Here is a 13,957-nt window from a genome sequence, read left to right as displayed (position 1 = left end):
CCTTTCTGAAAATGGATACAAATGTGTTGGGAACATACCTGTAAGATTCCCCTTGATTACTTGGCTTCCAGAATTTTTAGAGACTTGTCTTTTATTCCTTATTTCTTTCTGTCTCTGGCAGGATCTCTCTATAAATGATTTTTTCCTTTTTATAAACGCTTCTTGTAAGCTTTCTGGCGCAGGTGTAAATTTTGGAAGGGCTTCTGTTAAAAAAAACAAGCTGTTTCACCTCATTGGACTTCATAGGCCAGCAACAGCAAAGCTGGAGAGAGAATTTGAGTAGGGGATTCCCACTAGCCCTTGGGTGCTGAAGGCATACCTGAGGATGCTGCAGTTGACTTCTCCACAGAATGCTCTGATACAGCTGGATAACCTGAATTTTCTATTTCTGGTACAAGAGGCAGAAATTCACTCACCTAATCGCAAGAGTCATAGATAAAGTTTACCACTTTCACCTGTTCAGTGTACAGCAAAGGTTCTAAGACATTACAGCCAGAACCTGATCCAGCAGCTTTAGGAATGATTTTTTTTGGCAGGGGAGTCTTCAATAAAATTTAAATGCTTTATTCAACCATCAGCACTACAAAATTGCTAGCCCTCCACCCAAGACTACTTTCCCATCTTAACCCTGGACAAAAGCTTTTGGTTCTTCTTTGCCTGATTACCTGTGAGGTGAAGTCCATGCTGATTTAGCAATAGGACACATAATTAAGACTTGCATATAATCAAAGTCATTAACCTGGAGCATTTACTAAGTTAATAAAATGATGTGCTAGTCAATAGGACTTGAAACATTTTCAAAATAAACTTCTAAAGTGCTGGGAACAAGAAAAATAGTCTCAGCCCCAAGGAACCTGTGTCCCTAGCAAACATCCTGTAAGTTGATTGCCATCTGTTTAGTTTCAAAATTTTTTTTTCAGTTGAGCCAGACCCCACTGTTCCCGCGAGTGGGCTCCGTAAGCCAATAGCTAACCGCCACATCTGCTTCTGTGCAATGCTTGCTTGCTTGCTTGCTTGCCTCTATAAGGACTTAGCTGTGAGCGCTGGGCGCGACTCTCATTTGCAGCCCTTGCGAGCACCCTGTCTCCGGACACTTTGAGAGTTCGCCCCTGCGCAGATTAAACTTGGCCAATAAAGTAACAAACATCTTTGAAACCCTGAAAGTCTCCGACATTTGTTCTCGCGGTTGGTGGATGCAACATAAAGCAGTGGCATTTAACTATGTATATCTACCTTGGGTCTGGATTCCCTTAATTATGTGCTGGAGCACTGTACTGCCTCTGATTACTTTGGAACCAAATAGCTTTCATTGGGGAAAGGAAGGCAAGAATTTTCCCCCACTCCAGTCTGAATGAAATCTATAGCATCAGGAATGTATGTGGAAGTATTTAAAATCTTGCTCCCTGGCATGTGGGACCACTGTTAGCTCAAATTACATGTATGTGTATTTAGGCAAATCACATGCTATGAAACTGAGGGGTTGAGATGCTTTTACATTTCCTGTCAGCTGTCAGTTTCTGCTGTAAGCACATTTAAGCCTCTCCTGTTCACTTTGTATAGAGTTCATTGTACTTGTACTAGATCAAAATATGGGGGAGGAAATTAGTTTGCAAATAATTTATTATAATGGGAATAACATGGAAAATAGAAGTGAAAAACCAGTATCCTTTTCTGCTTTCCAATTCTCAGCTATGGGTTTACTGTATAAATGAGGTATACTTATACTGAGGTATATTTACCTGTAAGCTTTCTCCCTCATTCTTTTCTTCTAGGGTTAGGTTTGCAAAATCCATTTCAGTAATACTGACGTCACTGGTGCTTACTAACGTAAGTTCTGGTTCTTCCATTATACCATGGCCAGACTCTGTCTCCTGTAAAATTAAAAAGTAAACCACGTCCAAAAATAATAGCCTTAGCCCTGCTGTCGTGGCTTAGTGGACTGAATGCTCGCCTGTGAACCAAAGGGTTGCTGGTTCAATTTCCCAGTCTGGCCACAGGCCTGGGTTGCAGGCCAGGGCCCCAGTAGGGAGCATGCAAGAGGGAATCACACATTGATGTTTCTTTCCCTCTTTTTCCCACCCTTCTCTGTCTAAAAACAGAATCTTAAAAAGACATGCAAAAACCAAAACTAAAACAGCCTTAAACATTCAAAGATGTGAAAATGTATGTTATCAAGGAAAACAGAACATGGCAGTGCAACCTCCACTTTTAGAAATACTGGGGAGGACTTGGTCTGGGTGAAGTTATGGGATCACTGTTGGAAAATATCTTCTGTAAGGATTATAGACAAGATTGCAGGGCTAGGCAGCTACATGGAGGTTAATGGGGGGGGGGGGGGGCTGTGGAGAACCAGAGGGTAGAGCCTATCTAAAGGGCTACAGCCAAATGCAGACCACTGCTGCCAGACTAATTTTTTAAGGGAAATACCATCTTTTAAACATTGAACAAAAATTTACAAAAACATCCAAAAGCTAAATCTGTAATCTACACGTTGCCCTTATATTCGGTTTCTATTATATGTGGAAGGACAATACTGTATTCAGGTAATGAGTTGAAACTCAACTTGGGGAGCTGTAGCACACTGGTATGTCCCAAGAATTTTTAAGTACAATACCTGACTATTGAGTCAGGGGCACTGACCTCTTTTCCTTTAGCTCGTCAAATAAAAATATGACAACAGCCATCCACTGGGGATGAATCAAAATTATACCTTTCTGGGGGGTCACGTCAGCAAAAAATATATTTTTTGGTGTGCCAGCACAATTTCAGTAACTAGGGGGTGTGTGCCATGAGAGGAAAGGGGCTGAAAATAGCTGGATTAATTCAATGCAGAGCAGCGAGGTGGAATAGACAGTGCTGAGGCACAGGCTGGCCACCGTTCCTCAGGGGAGCTGACAAGGGATATGAAAATTGGGAAGAAAATATTTCGTAAAATTCAGAGATCTCCAAATTGGACATTTCTGATTATGAGACTATTTTGGTTAGGTTTATTTATTAACAAGTAGCTTTGTTGTTTCTCTTGGAATATGTTTCAAAAGTCCTGGATTTGGATTTTTTATACTCGCTGCTTATTTTTGTTGTTGTTTTGGGTATTATTTTGTCCTCCTACCTCTGAATTGAAAATATTTCCTATTATTTTAATAAGTTTATTCTTGCTGGCTTGAAAACTGCATTTTATTTACTCTAAGTAATTACTCTTAAGTTCATAACATGCACACTTAACCATGTATGTGTGTAGATGTGTGTTTGTTTATATGTGTTTTTGACCAGTAATCTTAAAAACAGAAATACTAGCTTAAAAAAGTTTTTCTAGAAAACCAGTCTAAATGCTATATACACAATAGAGATTCCACTCACCCAGACTGGAATAGAGTTCGGTAGGGAAAATGATCCAGAACTGAAAAAGAGCTCTGACTGCGATGGCTGAGACAGGTTTGGTATGATTTGTGAAGTTTCTGCTTTAGTTGAGTTATCAAAATACTTTTCATTCTGAACAGTTAAAGAATACGGTAACTGAACTGAAGTTCCCATTTCTACCATTCTTACACATAATTGTGAGTCAATTTCTTGTACATGTGGATTTACATTTAAAACTCCACACATTTCATTTTTATCCTCTTCAGTGAGTCCTTGACTTTGTGACACTTTATCAATCCCTCTTCGTGATAGTTCTTCAAATGCCAATCTTTCTTTTCTGCCTTCTAACTGGTCGTTCACTGAGCACTCACTGTAAGTAGAACCAAATGGAGTGCTATGCTGTAAGTGTAACTGATGAAATTCATTAGCCTCAGCAGATGAACTGAAGACTGAACTTTGCAGATTTCCTACAGAGAGCTGGAAATGAACATTTTTTCCTTTACTTTGTAATATGTCAGTTGGTTCACAGGAGTAGTTCTGGTTTTCCATGTCTTGGGAAGAATCTCTTGCTTCAATGCCAAAAATACTTGGTAGATCAGCATGCTGGCTCCCTTCTTGTGAAGAAAATTCTGGCAGAAGCTGCTGAAAGGATTGTTCAGATCCTGCAATAAGAAGTTCAAGATATCAGGGACTTCTGGCCAAGATGGAGGCGTAGGTGGAAACACTGTACCCCCTCGCACAACCAAATTTATGAACAACAAATATTTAAAAACCAGAATACAACCAAAACAGAGAGAAAATTAAACTGCACTGAAGTCCGACAACAACAAACCATTCATCCAGACCGGTAAGAGGGGTGGAGTCAGTGGGTCTCGCAGAAAAAAGTGGCCAGACTGACCCAGGAGCCCAAGTGGTGGTTGGCAGATCCCAGGCATGGGGTGGTAATGGGAAGATCCAATGAGGGCACAAGGCGGCTGGCTGACCACGGTCACACATTCACACGAAGATAAACAAGGTGAAATAACGAACAGTGAGACAGACCGCACAACCCAGGGCTCCAGCGCTGGGAAATAAAAAGCCTAAAAGCACCTGAAAGGAAAAACTTTTGGGGGTCGAGGGGCCAGGAGAGGCTCCCAGGCTCACAGATAGTTCATTGGAGAGACCCACAGGGTTCTGGAGGGTGCACAAGCCCACACATCTGGGAACTAGCACCAGAAGGACCCAATTTGCTGGTGGGAAGCAGCAGAGGGGGCTGAAATCCAAGAGAGCAGAAAAAAACGCCATTGCCCCTCTCTGACCCCGCCCCCACATACAGCGTCAGAACCCAGCAACCTGGGTTGCCCGGCCCTGGTGAACACCTAAGGCTCCACACCTCATATCTAATAGGCGGGAAGAGACCAAAACATTATGGCTCAAGAAGAACAGCTCAAAGCCCCAAAGCCAACACAAGAGATAGCCAACCTATCAGATGCACAGTTCAAAATACTGGTGACCAGGATGCTCACAGAACTGGTTTATTTTAGTTACAAATTAGATGAACAAATGAAGGCTTCACTAAGTGAAATGAAGCAAAATGCACAGGGAACAAATAGTGATGGAAAGAAAACTGGGACTCAAATCAATGGAGTGGACCAGAAGGAAGAAAAAAAACCGACCAAACAGAAAAGAATGAAGAAACAAGAATTCAAAAAAATGAGGAGGCTTAGGAACCTCCAGGACATCTTTAAACGTTCCCACATCCAAATTACAGGGGTACCAGAAGAGGAAGCCAAAGAGCACCAAGTGGAAAACTTATTTGAACAAATAATAAAGGAGAACTCCCCCAATTTGGCAAAGAAAATGCACTTCCAGGAAGTCCAGGAAGCTCAGAGATTCATTCCCAAAGAAGGTGGACCAGGGAGGAACACACCAGGCACATCATAATTACATTAGCCAAGATTAAAATGAAGGAGAGAATCCTAGAAGCAGCAAGAGATAAGAGGGACAGTCACCTACAAAGGAGTTCCCATCACACTATTAGCCGATTTCTGACACCTTACAGGCAAGAAGGGACTGGAAGGAAGGATTCCAAGTCATGAAATCCAAAGACCTATAGCCAAGATTGCTTTATCCAGCAAAGCTTTCATTTAGAAGGGAAGGGCAGATAAAGTGCTTCTCAAATAAGGACAAGTTCAAGGAGTTCATCATCACCAAGCCCTTATTAAATGAAATGTTAAAGGGACTTATCTAAGAAAAAGAAGGTAAAGAATATGAACAGTGAAAGGACAGCATACTCAGTTATTAACAACCACACCTAAAACAAAAGCAAACTAAGAAGACAGCTAGATTGGGAGTGGAACCATAGAAATGGAGATCACATGGAGGGTTAGCAACAGGGGAGTGGGAGGAGGGGGGAGAGAAGGTACAGAGACTAAGTAGCATAGATGTTAGGGAAAAAATAGACAGGGGGGAAGAACAGAATAGTATGGGAAATGTAGAATTTAAAGAACTTGTGACACATGGACATAAACTAAAGCCGGGGGGAATGGTGGGAGAGGGGATATGCAGGGTGGAGGGGAATGAAGGGACAGAAATGGGACAACTGTAATGGCATAATCAATAAAACATTTTAAAAAAGTTTAAGATATCAGTTAATCATTACATTATAAAACTTGGATACAGATATAGTCCCTAATATTTTGAGTAAATTGCAAAGGTTAGTTCCTATAATTTTAGAAAAGTTGATGTATATAAATAGGAACAGAAAGCGAAAGGATGGTCACAGTGATTTTCAAATAACTCTACTGCTCACGTATGTATTACCTCCTATTCTAATATTATTTAATAAAAACTATGGCTATTAGACACTACCACATTTTCCCTTGTAATATAACCAAATACTGATTTTGTTACAACAACCGAAGGACTTCAGTTAAAATGTGCAAGTGTATTTTGTGTTGTGTTGTGTACATTTATGTATATATAAAATCTATACAAAAAGTTTTAGAAGGATACTTAAACTATTGACTCTAAGGGCTGAGGTATGAAAGTTGAGCAAGAGGCAGCACGTTTTTATTTTATCAAGTTCACTACTGTGAAAATTGCAAAGTGAGCATACATTATTACCTCTGTTATTCAAATGGATACACAAAGAAACAGAACTTGTAACACTAGGAGCAGAGGTGAGGGCAGGAATGGAGACAAACCAGAAACTGCTAAGCACAATTTCTAAGAAAAATGAATATAAACAATCCAAAAAAAGTACTGGGCTTTAACTTTTTCTAACTTAAGCATACATACCCTCAATAATTTTTTCTGTGCCAAAACCTCCAGCTGCAGTATAAGGCAAATGAGGGCCAGGTTGTGGATTCAGGATTACGTTGAGAGGAGAATGCAGGCTGGTCCTCCTCAGTGCTGTAAAAGAAACCGTGCTTTTGGAGGATATAGTTGCACCGTGGCTTTCACATGAAGCACCTGAGCTCTGATGGAAAACAATGGGGAAATGCTGAAATGCTGATTGTGTGTTACAGGTTAATAATCATGTTCCTTTGATATTACTCTTCTTTGATTGCCACTTCACTATCACACTAATGATTAGCTTAGTCAACCTACTTCTGCCATTTCAATTATGAAAAAGACTTTTAAAAAGAGATTATTTAGAAAACAAATTACGAATTAAACAGACTGAGTTTAGAACACAATGCGAGCATGAGCAGAAACTATGTTTGACAGCTGGGATACCAGGATGAGGGAGTTGGAAGACCCAGGTTTGCATCTTAGATCCTGTACTGGATAAGACACTTTTTAAACACTGCAAAATTATATTTACCTGAACTGCTTAAAGCAAATAAGCGAACATAAAAGTAAATAAGCGAACATAAAAATATTCCATCAAAGTAAATAAGCGAACATAAAAATATTCTCAAGCCTTTTATGTGTCATACTCAGTAGCTGGAAATAAGGCTGATACAACAAAATTCTAATGCTGCTATTTTCAATCTTGGTTCCATGTTAGAATCACATGGGGAGCTTTAAAAAAAATCCTGATATCTGAGCACTCCTAGAGTCTCATTTAATGGGTCTGGGGTGCAGTTGGGGCACTGGAATTTGTAAAAACTTTCCACATGATTCTGCTTGGCTAACCATTCTGCTTGGTTAACCAAGATTAACCATCATAACAGAAGAAAACGGGACAAACTGTTCTTGGAAATTCAGTGATGTGAAGCATCTACTTTATTAACACACCTGGTAAAAGTCTCTGCTCTCTTGAGAAATCCCAGAGGACAATGATGACAAATCAAAATCTGGCTGTGGTTCTAAGGGTTTAAACAGCTGATGATGCAAGTTTGGAAAAATGTATTCCAATTCTGGAAAGTCAAGGTCAACTGTTGGAATTTTGAGGAAAAAAAAAGATGTATTTTAAAAATAAATCCTAGGAAAACAGTGCCAAAAACATATTCATAAAAGCTTATTTTTAGGTAAATCCCATTCAACCAAATTCCTTCCATTTTTTTTCATTACCAGCTGATGTTTTCAAATTAGGTTGTATTACTACTTATAGTATACCCCAAAATGGGGACACTCTTGAAACCTTTGACAAATGTCTCCATTTCTACCAAACCCAAAGTTTTATGAAGTTAATTTGGAGTAAGTAGCCACTGTGATCACTGCTTTGCTATAAGCTTTGTTATTCTTATTAGCTAAGGCTCATGTCAGGGCAATGATTTAGAAAAGAAAACCCAAGTGTTACTATGGCCCAGACATTGTACTTTACGTACATTATCTCATCTAACACCCAAGAGCCCTCTTTTATAGAAGATCAAAAAGAATCTTGCCCATGGTCCCAGAGCTAGTAAACTGGTCAAACTAGGAGTTGAATCCACATCTAACTTCTGAGTTCATGTTTTCAAATGTGGTACTGCCCGCATGCTGCTGTAGCTTACTCTGCAATGGTAAAGGACTATCTGCTGAACTCTTCTCTGTGTCTTCTGTGAGTCTACCTGGCTCACAGCATGGTAGACTTTTGTGAGTCTACCAAGGGCTGTCCCCACTGAAGGCCCTCAGTGTGTTCCATGGCGTAACTGCAGTAGCAGGCCATAAAGACATGGAGCTCAATCACTACTTCAAACTAAAAGGGATGAAAAGTAAAAAGTTAAGTTTATATGAAAGTATTTGTTCAAAATAGTTTTACCCCGCAAGTCTGTTTTTTCAGTCATCGAACTTGCTTCATTTACGTCCTTATCTATCATGCGCTGAATGTGCGCTTGGCCAGATGTAAATTTTTCCGCTGTAGGCAACAGAGGTTTATGAACATCCCAAGAGTCCTGCTTTGGATAAATAACTTGTGATGGAGGAAATGTAGGTCTTAAAATAATTGTTTCTTCTTTGCCAGTGGTAGGTTCTTGTACCCCATGGTCCACATGCTCTGGAAATGACTCTAAATTGAGATTAATGAAAATATTTAAAGGCTGGGTCCTTCCTTAGAGACAAATTTTGGTGAGAGGCACAGCAATATATACACATAAGGAATCAGTGCTACCAAGAAATTTGCTCGGATAGCTTCCCACTGAATGGGAAATGGGATGTTAGTGGACATTTCTCAAAGTATTGTTGGAGATCCATAGCGCATCCTCAAGGGTCTGCAAATTTGTGATTTCCAATCATGTTTGGAATATCATACTGTTCAATATTCTATCAGGCAGGAAAACTTTACTTTTGCGATTTAAAGAAACAATCCCTCTCAGCACAACGTGAAAAGCAATGTTTGCTTTCACCCCTGTATTGCCACTAAACCGACACTGGTCTTTCCACTTATTTTCAGATATTCTGACATTATTACCTGGGTCTGTAAAGCTCAAGTCTGTGTTTTCATTACTTAAGCTCCCAGTAGAAACAGTTATTGAAGATAATGGCTCCGGATAAATCTCTTGTGTTTCAGCCTAAAAAATAAGGGAAACATTAGAACACAATGTAGAAAAAATATCTAGAAAGAAAAACTATCACCAACATCAGCAGTTATCAAGTCTGAGCTCAGATCAAGTGTAGAAACCTTCATAATTATATAGGTCAGTAGTAAAACCTTTTCATCATTGCTCAGAACTGATCAGTCTGTCATACACACACATCCCCACCCCCCGAATCTCATTCAGCAAGTCCTCAGTCATCCACTGTCACCTTCACACACACACACACACACACACACACACACACACACACACACACACACAGTTTTAAACTACTTTACACTTATGCTTCTCAGAACTATAGAGATCATGCATCAGAGAGACTGGAGGGTCTTCTGATGTTCAGATTTGGCTATTTTCATCACTGATCTACTTTACTAAGAGCAGATCTCAGAAAATACACACTTTAGTATTTCACAATTTCTATGAACTAAACAAAAGATAATATAGAGCCAAGCAGCTCTAACAGTGTAGTGCCCACTAAGACATGACTAACCTGATTATCTGGCTTCACAGCTGGACTCACATATGTACGTTCTTTCTCCACCGAGTAACTTAATACTGCATGATTCTCAACCTCTGTCTCCGTGACCTCAGCTAAAATGGGGAGGGGAAGATCTGGATTATGACAAGTAAAATTCTTAGCACCAGAGGGCATCATTTCCTGCTTTGCTACATTTTCTTTCATATTTTGCTTCTCAGTGTAGCTTCCTTTTAGACCAAAAAACCAAATAACCAAACAAAAAAAACCCATTTATTTTATTATTCAAACATTTACTAGTCAGCACATTTTTTTTTCCTGGAAAACTGTAGTTGTCATTGTTATTATATGAATAAAAGTCTTGAAAAAAGGTAATGTGATGGGGAATACTTTTGTCATCATTTTAAGTGAAGAAGCAAGAAAATCTGATCATAAGTACAGCATGATCTCAAAGGTGAGAAAAACGTACACAAAAAAGACAAGAAAGGAAAACATTATCATGCAATCTGATTGCTTATGAACGGTGGGACATGGTAGAATTTCACATCTTTGAAACTTTCAGTACTTACTAAAATCATACTGCGCATGAATTGCTTTTACTATGAATTATCTTTTTTCAATATACTTGACATACTAAAATAAATGTAAAATTATACTTTCTGTCTCACTCTTAATAATTCAGGTATTCTGGGCTAATTTTTCTCTCACTCTCAGCCAATATTTGTGAGGAAGCTGGCCAAGGCATATGGTTGTCTGTAGTTCTGAAACAGATTAAAATTAAAACTGCTCCACCAAATATAAACTAAAACTTTCTGTCACTATCACTACAATTTTATTAAAAGAGATCATTCCATTAAAAGCACGTTTCATGTTGTGACTGGTGTGGCTAAGTGGGTTGGGTGTCGTCTCACACAACCAAGTGCTCCCTCATTAAATTCCTAGTCAAGGCCCGAGCATGGGTTGCCTGTTCGGTCCCCAGTTGGGGGTGTGAGAGAGGCAACCAATCAATGTTTCTCTCACACATTGATATTTCTCTCCCTCTTTCTCCTTCCCTTCCCCTTTATCTAAAAATAAATGAGTAAATCTTTTTTTAAAAAGTATGTTTCTTAAATGTTTGTGTAGAAATGTTTTCTAAAAGGTAACCCAGAATAAACACACACATGCTTGTATGTATATATATTATTTGTAAAATAATATCTATATTATGGATAATGAAGCCAAGAAACGAAGCTAGTATCAATAGCATTGATATATGCAATTTAATTTTAAATACAATTTTTAGTCTAGTTCTTCAAAAATATATTACTGTGATAATAACTGCTTGAACCATTAAACTGTTATTTGGTTGCTTCTATTCACACTAGAGTTTTAAGCAAAGGAAATAGAGATGATGAATTTTATAGTTAAGTTTTTATTTTATCATTTGAAAAGCTAGTTGGGGGATGAGAAGTTAATCTGGGGTTTTTAAATTCATACCTCACAATTATATACTGTTCTCTATAACATAACAAGAAGACTGATTTGAATCCTCCAGAGGAGAGATGAGTGAACAAGACTACTGTTTCGAGTAGGGGTAAGAAGTAAGAAGGAAAAGTAAAAAATGGAGAAAGGAGCAAGGTCAGTTACAGACACTGAAGAATTCAATGAACAGATTCCCGAAAGCAGCTGGAAGAGAAATAACTGTCACTGTCAATTTTTTGGAAGTGGTTCCCTGGGAGCAGGGACCCATGGGGAGATTCCTAGAAAAGGGAAGCAACATCATGACAGCAATGCCTTAAACCAGGGGTGTCCACCCTCTTGGCGTCTCTGGGCCACACTGGAAGAAGAGTTGTCTTGGGCCACATATGAAGTACACAAACACTAATGAAAACTAATGAGCAAAAAAAAGGTCTGTGCATAACTTTTGTGACATCTGCCACCACAGATAAGCAAAAAAGTCCTCATATCATAACCCTAATTATGCAGTGGCCCTTTTGATAATCTTTCAAATTCATCAAGTAGGTCCCCAGTTTGTGACCACTAATATAGAAAATGTACACATCTAAGCAATAAAACTAAGTAATGTCTTAAGTAAATTTACAATTTAATGTGTAGCCACATTCTGTAGGCTGTGGGTTGGACACCCCTGCATTAAGCAGTCATCTTCCTATGCTATGAAGAGGGCAACATTTCTTGTTTTATTTCAGAGGCAAACCATCATTTCGTGCCTTCCTGCAAAAGCAAGGGGTACAGAGCTTGAAGTCAGTGATACCACCTAAAAAGCTACTAAGAAAGAAAGGTGAGATGAAGAGGACCCGAATAAAGTGGTGGTGGTGGTGGGAGTGGGGGTTGAAGAAATAACAAAACCAAGAGACCCTCCCTTGTAAGACAGAAACAATACAAATCTGGAGATGATTATGGGAAGAAAAGCAGCCCGAGGGCCAGGGGATGACCTGGCTGTATCAAATAGACCCTGGAGTTTTTCTGTTACACATTAACTTCACAGAACACCAGTACCAGACAAGGCCATTCTGTGACCATGATGGATCAGGACAAAAATCAGACCACCCACACTCATCTCCGAATATTAACAAAATCATGAATATAGTCCAGACCACAAAAATGACCAGTGTGGCTCACTGGGTAGGGCACTGTCCTGCAAAGCAAAATGTCAGAAGTTGGATTCCTGGTCAGGGTACATGCCTGGGATGCAGGTAAGACCACCCATCTCCTCATTCTGGCTAATGTGGGTGACTGCCAATGCTTTACCAGTTACAGCTTTAATTAGCCTCACTCCATTATTCCCACCCTCTACATAAGAACTTTAAGTACCACCCAAAAGAATACCCCTGCCTGCTCCCTGGTAACATCCAATACTAATAAACAAAGCCCCATTTCCTTGAATCCTCCTCAAAATCACCTAATAGGAGCCTAAATCTTACAGTAAGTTCTTTTTTATCTTACTGATTTTAGAAAGAAAGGAGAAAGATAAAGAAACATCCATTTGTTGTTCTACTTACTTATGTATTCAGTGGTTGATTTTTATGTGCCCTTACTAGGGATCGAACCCCCAACCTTGGTGTACTGGGAGGATACTCTAACAACTGAGCTACCTGGCCAGAGCCCAGAGAGTTCTTCCTAATACCCTCTTATTGAGATACCTCATTGCTCCTCCATGGGGGCCTTCTACCTGACTGCAACCAGTCAAAACCCCCAGCTTTGTTCATCTACAGGTGTGTTCCTGGCAGTCTTTGGCAAGAGGGCATCAACAGGTAGAATAAAAAGGAAATAGAAGTATTCTTTAGCTAAGTCTAAAATAATGATACAACAATTTTACTTTATGTATCAAAAACTAATTCACTGGAAATTATATTCTTTGTAGTTATTTCAATCTTCACTTTTCAAAAAAAGTTGCTAAAGTCAACTTGTCTATAAATCCTCAGAGAAAATAGGTCTCGCTAATCTGAGTCTATTAAACTATAAATATCACTAAGATAATCACTCAAGTATATGTGGCAGCTAAAACAAAAAGAAATCTGGTCAGGAAAGGTAACTATATAAAAGGTGCTTTAGAACTCATAAGGCAGTACTAGAACTGTGCTTTGCATGGTTAGTAAGCATCTTGCACATGGAAAACAGCTTGTTACCTACATGCATACATTCAAAAGTGAGAAAATTAACACTGACTGTCTTTGGGGGGTAGAATTAAGAGACTTAATGTTTTTTTTTCTTAAAACCCTCTTTATTTTCCAAATATTTAAAAGTAAACAAAATAGCTAATTTAGAAGGCCACTTATAGAATTTTTTAAAAAGAGTATTTAATAGTATTTAATTAAATGTGAATTGTTTGGAATAGGCTTAAACACAAAATTTGTATAGGTTGCTAACTATGAATACACCCTCAAATACTTTCTACTAGCATTTAGTGAAACAATTGAAAAGCAAAACTATTCTTTAAAAAAAAAACAACTATTTAGTTTTAGAAGGACGGGAAGGGAAGGAGGAAGAGAAGGAGAGAAACATTAATGTATGGTTGCCTCTCATGCCTCTCATGTGGACCTGGCCCACAACCCAGGCATGTGCCCTGACTGGGAATGGAATCGACCACCCTTTGGTTTGCAGGCTGGTGCTCAATCCTCTGAGCCACACCTGCCAGGGCCCAAAATTAATTATTCTTTAAAAAAACTTTACTTCCCTT

At 39.0% G+C, this 13,957-nt stretch overlaps 1 protein-coding gene and 2 non-coding genes across 8 annotated transcripts in view; all 3 read right to left on the bottom strand.

Annotated features, from left to right (window-relative positions):
• The window catches only part of CEP295 (centrosomal protein 295), a 54,250-nt gene that overhangs the window by 511 nt on the left and 39,782 nt on the right, over window positions 1-13,957 (bottom strand). For 5 of the 6 annotated variants that reach the window (XM_037030687.1, XM_037030689.1, XM_037030688.1 and 2 more), the window contains 9 exons: window positions 9,796-9,896; window positions 9,176-9,275; window positions 8,528-8,773; window positions 7,582-7,721; window positions 6,637-6,817; window positions 3,358-4,019; window positions 1,740-1,871; window positions 320-416; window positions 39-203 (listed from right to left, as the gene is read on the bottom strand). In XM_037030687.1, the coding sequence (XP_036886582.1) occupies window positions 39-203; window positions 320-416; window positions 1,740-1,871; window positions 3,358-4,019; window positions 6,637-6,817; window positions 7,582-7,721; window positions 8,528-8,773; window positions 9,176-9,275; window positions 9,796-9,896 (1,824 nt within the window). Of the gene's footprint in view, window positions 1-38; window positions 204-319; window positions 417-1,739; window positions 1,872-3,357; window positions 4,020-6,636; window positions 6,818-7,581; window positions 7,722-8,527; window positions 8,774-9,175; window positions 9,276-9,795; window positions 9,897-13,957 lie in introns of those variants that run through there. The other variant, XM_037030692.1, reaches the window with a different exon arrangement.
• On the bottom strand, window positions 9,362-9,431 carry LOC118976287 (small nucleolar RNA U2-30). Its single transcript, XR_005064240.1, has one exon. It is a non-coding gene; the product is annotated as a small nucleolar RNA U2-30 (small nucleolar RNA).
• Window positions 9,590-9,669, bottom strand: LOC118976288 (small nucleolar RNA U2-19). The gene has a single exon (XR_005064241.1). It is a non-coding gene; the product is annotated as a small nucleolar RNA U2-19 (small nucleolar RNA).

The sequence above is a fragment of the Sturnira hondurensis genome, unplaced genomic scaffold (genome assembly GCF_014824575.4).
Source record: "Sturnira hondurensis isolate 20B ecotype Veracruz unplaced genomic scaffold, ASM1482457v3 Scaffold0020879, whole genome shotgun sequence".
Lineage (NCBI taxonomy): Eukaryota > Metazoa > Chordata > Mammalia > Chiroptera > Phyllostomidae > Sturnira > Sturnira hondurensis.
This window is presented reverse-complemented; position numbering and strand designations above follow the sequence as displayed.